Consider the following 8,003-nt stretch of genomic DNA (forward strand, 5'->3'; position numbering starts at 1 on the left):
AAGAGAATGCTTATACACCATTGATGAGATGTAAGTTATACAACTGCTAAGGGAAACAGTATGGAGATTTCTCAAAGAAATAAAAACAGAATTACCATTTGGCCCAGCAATCCCATGACTGAGCATCTACCTAAAGTAAAAGAAATCATTATAACAAAAGATCACTGAGCTTGTTTGTTTATTGCAGCACTATTCACAATAGCAAAGTCATGGAATTAACCCAAGTGTCTATCAACAGTTGATTGGATAAAGAAAATATGATATATATATATAATTTATATATATATACACACACACAGCATGGAATACTACCCAGACATAAAAAATATGAAAGCACGTCTTTTGCAGCAACAAAGATGAAGCTGGAGAACATTATTTTAAGTGAAATACCTCAGAAACAGAAAATCAAATAAGGCATATCCTTATTTATAAGTAGGAGCTAAACAATGGGTACACATAGGCATAAACATGAAAATAATAGATACTGGGGACTCCAAAAGGTATTAGGTCTAAAAAAATTATCTATTGGATACAGTGTTCACTGTCAGGTGATAGGTTCCCTAGAAGCCCAAACTTCACCATTATGCAATATACCTAGGTAATAAACCTGCACATGTACCCCATAAATCTAAAATAAATGGAAAATTTTTTTAAAAAGAGAGCAGGGTTGACCATACTTATGTCGGACTTTGGGTCAGAAAATGCTACAAGAGTCAAAGGAGGTCCTTATATAATAATAAAAGGTCCAATGTATCAGGAAGATATAACAATTTTAAATACATGCACACAACATCAGAGCACCTAAAATATAAATTAATAAAATAATAGTAGAAGAAGACTTTAACAGGCGCCTTCAATAATGGATAGAATACCTAGAGAGAAAATCAGTAAGGAGACAGGAGGCTTGAACAACACTATAGAGCAAATTTTCCTAACAGACATACAGAACATTCCAAACAACAGCATCAAAAATTCATATTTTTCTCAAGTGTACATGAAACATACTACAGAATTTATGTCATGTTTGATCACAAAATAAGTTTTAACAAATTTTTAAAGATTGATATCTTAACAAGTATCTTTTTGGATTATAATCAGATACAACTAGAAATCAATAACAGAAGGAAAACTAAAAAATCTACAAATATATGGAGATTAAATAGTACACTCTTGAATAACCATTGGATCAAAGGAGAAATTGAAAAGACAAATAAAAAATATATTGAGACAAATGAAAACAAAACAGAATATACAAAATCTTATAGGATGCAGCCAAAACAGTACTAAAAGGGAATTTTATAGTGACAATTGCCTAAATTAAATGAGAAGATCTGGATTAACTTAGCTTTACAACTCAAGGAAGTAGAAAAAGAAAAACAAATTAAGCCCATAGTTAGCAAAAGGAAGAAAATGACAAAGATTGGAGCAGAAATCTATGAAATAGAAAAAAGGAAAAAAATCAACATAATTAATAGTTTTTAAAAAGGTAGACAAAACTGACAAAACTTTGGCTAGACTAAGAAAAGAATGAAGGAAGTTTCAAATAAGTAAGATTAGAAATAAGGAGAAAACATTATAACTGATTCCACAGAAATAAAAGAGATCCTAAGAGACTACTTTTAACAGTCATACACCAAAAATATACAATTTGCCCAAACTGAATATAAATAAGCAGAAAATCTGAATGAGCCAATAACTAAGGAGATTAAACAGTAATCAGAAACTTCCCAGCCAATAGAGTACCTGAACTTCACTGGTGCATTCTACCAAATATTTAGAGAAGAATTAACACCAATCCTTCTCAAACTCTTCTGAAAACTGAAGAGTGAATACTTCCAAATTCATTTTATGAGGTCAGCATTATCCTGATTCCAAAGCCAGACAAAAATACTGCAAGAAAATATAGCTACGTTCCAATGTCCCTGATGAACATAGATGCAAAAATTCTCAACAAATTCCTAGCAAACTAAATTCAAAAGCACATTAAAAAAAAAAAAAAAGAAAAGAAAGAAAAGAAAAAAAGAATTCTAGCCGGGCACAGTGACTCATGCCTGTAATCCCAGCACTTTGGAAGGCCGAGGCAGTCAGGTCATTTGAGATCAGGAGTTCCAGACCAGCCTGGCCAACATGGTGAAACCCTGTCTCTACTAAAAATACAAAAATTAGCTGAGCATGGTGGCAGACACCTGTAATCCCAGCTACTTGGGAGGCTGAGGCGGGAGAATCACTTGAACCTGGGAGGCGGGGGTTGAAGTGAGCTGAGATCGTGCCATTGCATTCTGGCCTGGGCAACCACAGCAAAACTCTGTCTAAAAATAAATAAATAAATAAAATAATTCTATGCCATAAACAAATAGAATTTATCTCTGGCACGCAAGTGCAAGGTTGATTTAACATATACAAATTGATCATGTGATACACCAATGTGATACAGAATAAAGCATTAAAAAAACCAAGTTGGGCATGGTGGCTCACACCTATAATCCCAGCACTTTGAGAACCTGAGGGAGGCAGATTGCTTGAGTTCAAAATTCAAGACCAGCTTGGGCAACATAGTGAGACCCCCCATCTCTAGAAAAAACCAAAAGTTTGTCTGGCATGGTGGCACATGCCTGTAGTCCCAGTGACTTGGGAGGCTAAGGTGGGAGGATTGCTTGAGCCTAGGAGGTAGAGGCTGCAGTGAGCAGTGATGGCGCCATTGCACTCAGCCCTGGGGGAGAGAGTGAGACCCTGCCTCAAAAAAAAAAAGAATAAAAAAGAATCATCTCAATAGATGCAGAAAAATCATTTGACAAAATTCAACACACTTTCATGAGAAAAACTCTCAACAAATTAGCTATGGAAATAATTTACTTCAACTTAGTGAAGGCCATATACTATAAAGTCACAATTAATATCATACTAAATGGTGAAAAACTAAAAGCATTTTCTCTAAGATTAGGAACAAGGCAAGGATGTCCATTTTTACCAGTTTTACTCAACATAGTACTGGAAATATTGAGGAATGAAGCGAGAAAAGAAATAAAGCCATTAAAATATAAAAGGAAGGAGTAAATTATCTCTGTAAGCCTACAACATGATCTTGTATGTAGAAGACCATTAAGATTCAACAAAAAAACCATCAGAACTAATAAACGAATTCATTAAATTTGCAGAACACAAAATCATCACATAAATTCAATTGCTTTTCTAGACACTAACAATGAACTATCAGAAAAAGAAATCAGGAAAATAATCCCATTTCCAAAGACATCAAAAAGAGTGAAATACATAGGTTTAAATTTAACTAAGAAAGTGAAAAACTTGTAGACTGAAAATACAAAACACTGATGAATGAAATTTTAGAAGACAAAAACAAATGAAAAGATATCTTGTGTTCATGAATTGGAAGTCTTAATATTGTTAAAAATGTCCATCCTACACAAAATGATTTACATATTTAAGGCAATCCCTATCAAAATCCCAATGGAATTCTTCACAGAAATTGAAAAATTTATCCTGAAGTTCATATGGAACCATAAAAGACCCCAAACAGCCAAAACAATCTTCAGAAAGAAGAACAAAACTGGAGGCATCACACTTCATGATTTCAAAATACAAAGCTACGGTAATTAAAATAGTATGATACTGGCATAAAGACAGATGGAAAACAGAAGGATAGACAGGAATTCCAGCTATAAACTCAGGCATATATGCTCAAATGATCTTTGTGCAGGGTGCCATGACTAGCCAATGGGGCGGAGGGGGAACAACTCTTCAACAATGATGCTGATAAAACTGAAAAGCCACATGCAAAATAAGGAAATTGGATCCATATATGTTTGAGCAGTTAGGTCCTCTTGATGCGGAGGGGCTGACCTACAGGCTCTTCAAGGACAAGACCAAAGGAATTTGGCCTTCAACCCAGAGAATGTTTTGTTATGTAGCCATAGTTCAGGAACACCATGAGAGTCAGTTGTGCCATGGCAACCTGCCAGTCAATGTGGCAACTGTGTGTGACAAAGTCACAAAAAATTTTAGTGTAGGCACCATTGTTCTATTGGAAAGCATACATATTAGTGGATTAGAGTGGGCAATGAGGAGAGGTGAGGTGAGAGAAATATGAGGAGAGGTGAGAGAAATATGTACCACCACCAAGTATCAAGTGTCCTAGAACAAGAAAGAAAATATAAGATGTGGAATGCGCAAATAATTTTTTAAAAGTGTATGCTACTCATCACGCTGAAAATAATATTGCAATTCTATTCTATACATGTTTGTAAACTAAACTGGCAAACCCAGATGATTTCTAAACCTAAGTGACTTTAAAACTTGGGCCACTGAATATAGCCACATTTCAGAAGTGCCACAAATTGCTGCAACCATATTAATCATGTTGATCTGAAGCTCAACTTCAGTAATAGTAAAATGTTATAATTTCTTTTTTTCAAATCACTAAATTTAAAAATGCATGGAATCCTTGGGTGTGTAGAAAATACTGCATTCATAAGCCTTTATCTGATCATGTGGACAGGTTATCTCGCTGTCCCAATAGATGTGTACATATAATTTCTTTGTCCCAATGGATTCTCAATGTAATTTTCCAAAACAAGTGAAGTGATTAATTTGTAATTACAATTGAAGTAAATAATGTATCAAATGACCCAAACCTCACTTAAATATGGCCTTGACGTATGATAACAATTCCCTTGAATCTATCTCCAGTGTTACAATAAATGTATCACGAGTTTATACTTATATTTTAGGATTAAGGAACATTTGATTATTTTATTCATACCAGAAACAGGTTGATTATTTCAAGCAAATGTTTAGTAATTGAGCATCCACTTATTGTGTAAACAGTGCTTGATGTTTTCCCACATTGTATATTTTAACACAAGAATCATATGAAGTATGTATTATTATCTTCTTTTAATAGGTAAGGAAACAGAAGATCAGAAAGTTTTTGTAACCTGCCTGTGATTCCAGACTGTGAGAGGCAGAACTAAAAACTCTGATCCCAGGTTTGCATGGCTGCAAAGTCCATGGTGTCTCTGCTGGTCACTTTGTCTTCCATGCTGGCAACTATATTCAACTTTGAAAACATTTGTGTCTTTTATGCATTTATTTTCTTTAAAAATATTAAATTCATATCTGGTTTGGGTGCTTGTACATATAAAAAAAAGCCAGAATTTAATAATTCAGGCACACAATCCTAGTATTATTTACACTAGAGCATACTGTTGTCATGGTTCTCATGTAATTTAGATTCAATGAAATTTGATAGAATGTGTTTGGGTAAGAGCATGGTTGCTGATAATTATGTATGTACATTTCCTTAATTATTCTTCACGTAGGCTTTCTTGAAGACAAAGTAAATTATTCTAAAGAATATGTTGATCTTTAGATCAGAGTCATGGGAAAGAATGAATATGACTTACCTATTCTCCCCTTTCCTTGATCACGTGCTGTATTTTGAACACAGGGACCATCATTTTGAAACACCAATTAATCTTTTTTTCAATATAACTTCCTACCTTTTCTATCTGGCTACTTCTTTCCCTACTTGTTTAACTTGCCAGCACCCATCAAATACTCTCACAGTTCTTGTTTCTCTATAGCTGCTTGTTAGAACTGGTGAAACTAAAATGTACCTAAATAGGTTCCCAAATAGTTCCATTCACTTTCCATTTAATCCTAGTTCATAATGATACCTAGGTTTTTCTTATTGATTCACACAATCCCACATGTATGACAAGGTATGATATAGGAGATAAATCTTGGGATATTTTGCAAAGTATCTAGGATGTTTAACTTTCAACAATAATAAAAATTGTTTGACCTCTTCATCTTAAATGTAGACATCATCTAGCTCTTGTCAATTATTATAATTAAGGATGTGGTTATTTTCACTCTATGAAAAGGAGCAAGTCAGAAAGAAAGAGATGTCAAAGTCAATTTTTAGGCCCAATTAATTGTATAACTCGAGGTAGCATTTACTGAGATAGAGTGCACTGGGAAAGACACATTTGGGATGGGCATGGAAAATTAAGAGTTGCCCTTTTTTTTTTTTTTTTGAGATGGTGATTTCACTCTGTCTCCCCAGGCTGGAGTGAGGTGGCATGATCCCAGCTCACTGCAACCTCCGCTTCCCGAGTTCAAGCGATTCTCCTGCCTCAGCCGTCCAAGTAGCTGGGATTACAGGCGCCCACCACCACACCGAGCTATTTTTGTATTTTTAGTAGAGGTGGGTTTTCACCAGTTGGCCAGGCTGGTCTCGAACTCCTGACCTTAAATGATTCACCCACCTCAGCCTCCCAAAGTGCTGGAATTATAGGCATGAGCCACTATGCCTGGCCTAGAGTTGACTTTTCTATGAACATTTATTAATATGTTAACAGTTTATGTTATTTTAATAAATGTTGTTGTAAACATCCATTTATGTATCTCTTGCACACATGGTGATTAGACTTACTCTAAAGTATACAAATAGGGGTAAAATAGCTGGATCCCAAGATGAGTCTTCAGTTTTATTTCATGGAATCTGAAAGGAAAATTTGTTTGCACAAAATATTTTATAAGGCAAAGTTACCATATTAAAAATTGAATAAGATCACATTTAGGCATATACATTAACTCTGGGGTCATTTCAACCAACTTAATTTCCTCTGGTCTGGTTTTAATAGGCACCGTTAAATGGATAGATGGAGACAGAAAACAATACAACAGTGACAGAGTTCATTATTTTGGGATTAACAGACAATCCTCTGTTATGTGCCATTTTCTTCATGGTTTTTCTAACAGTTTATATAGTTACCATAGTGGGAAATATTAGCATAATCCTCTTAATCCAAAGCAGCCCAAAGCTTCCCACCCCAATGTACCTTTTTCTCAGCCATTTGGCTTTTGTGAACATTGGGTATTCCACATCGATTACACCAATCATGCTCATCAGTTTCTTAAGAGAGAAAACAACTATTCCTGTCACGGGCTGTATAGCACAGCTTGCTCTGATGTCATGTTTGGAACCACAGAGTGCTTCCTACTGGCCACTATGGCCTATAATCGCTATGTGGCTATCTGCTTTCCCCTGCTTTACTCCATCCAAATGCCCCCAGTCATCTGCCTCCTCCTACTGGGAGCCTCCTACCTGGGTGGATTCATGAACGCTTCGTCTTTTACAGGCTGTTCGATGAACCTGTCCTTCTCTGGTCCAAATAAAATCAACCATTTTTTCTGTGACCTCTTCCCACTCTTGAAGCTTTCTTGTGGCCATGTTTACATTGCTGAAATATCCCCTGCCATCTCCTCTGCATCTGTCCTTATCAGCACGCTGTTTACCATAATCATATCCTACGTCTACATCCTCTGCTCCATCCTGAAGATGCTCTCTACTGAGGGAAGGAAGAAGGTTTTCTCCACCTGCGCTTCCCACCTCACTGCAGTCACTTTGTTCTATGGGACCATTTTGTTTGTTTATGTGATGCCCAGGTCAAGCTATTCAGCGGATCAGGTCAAGGTGGCATCTGTGATCTACACGGTGATGATTCCCATGCTGAACCCCCTCATCTACAGTCTTAGGAATAAGGAGGTGAAAGAGGCCATGCGAAAATTGATGGCAAGAACACATTGGTTTTCCTGAATTAAATCAGGTATTATCCATAAATATCAAAACCAATGATTTGGGAGACATTTGTGCTTAATATTCTATTTATATTTGTCATTGACTGTATCACTTATATAGTGAAGAGCTTGTATAAATATAGAAAGCCAATGCTTACTTCCATGTACAAAGGTAACTGTGTAATTTATATGGACATCTGCTGGAGTCATTTTTTTTTTTTTTTTTTGAGATGGAGTCTCATTCTGTCACCCAGGCTGGAGTGCAGTGGCGCAATCTCTTCTCGGCTCACTGTAACCTCCTCCTCCCAGTTTCAAGCGATTCTCCTGCCTCAGCCTCCTGAGTAGCTGGGACTACAGGTGTGCACCACCACATCTAGCTAATTTTGTATTTCTGGTAGAGA

At 36.0% G+C, this 8,003-nt stretch overlaps 1 protein-coding gene across 1 annotated transcript; it reads left to right on the forward strand.

Moving 5' to 3' along the window:
* Positions 1–6,683: 6,683 nt before the first annotated feature.
* On the forward strand, positions 6,684–7,621 carry LOC105520579 (olfactory receptor 481-like). The gene is given in 2 exon segments (XM_011954386.1): positions 6,684–6,984; positions 6,987–7,621. Coding segments are annotated over 2 exon segments (936 nt in total).
* Positions 7,622–8,003: the final 382 nt, after the last annotated feature.

This window comes from Colobus angolensis, unplaced genomic scaffold (genome assembly GCF_000951035.1).
Source record: "Colobus angolensis palliatus isolate OR3802 unplaced genomic scaffold, Cang.pa_1.0 Scaffold381, whole genome shotgun sequence".
Lineage (NCBI taxonomy): Eukaryota > Metazoa > Chordata > Mammalia > Primates > Cercopithecidae > Colobus > Colobus angolensis.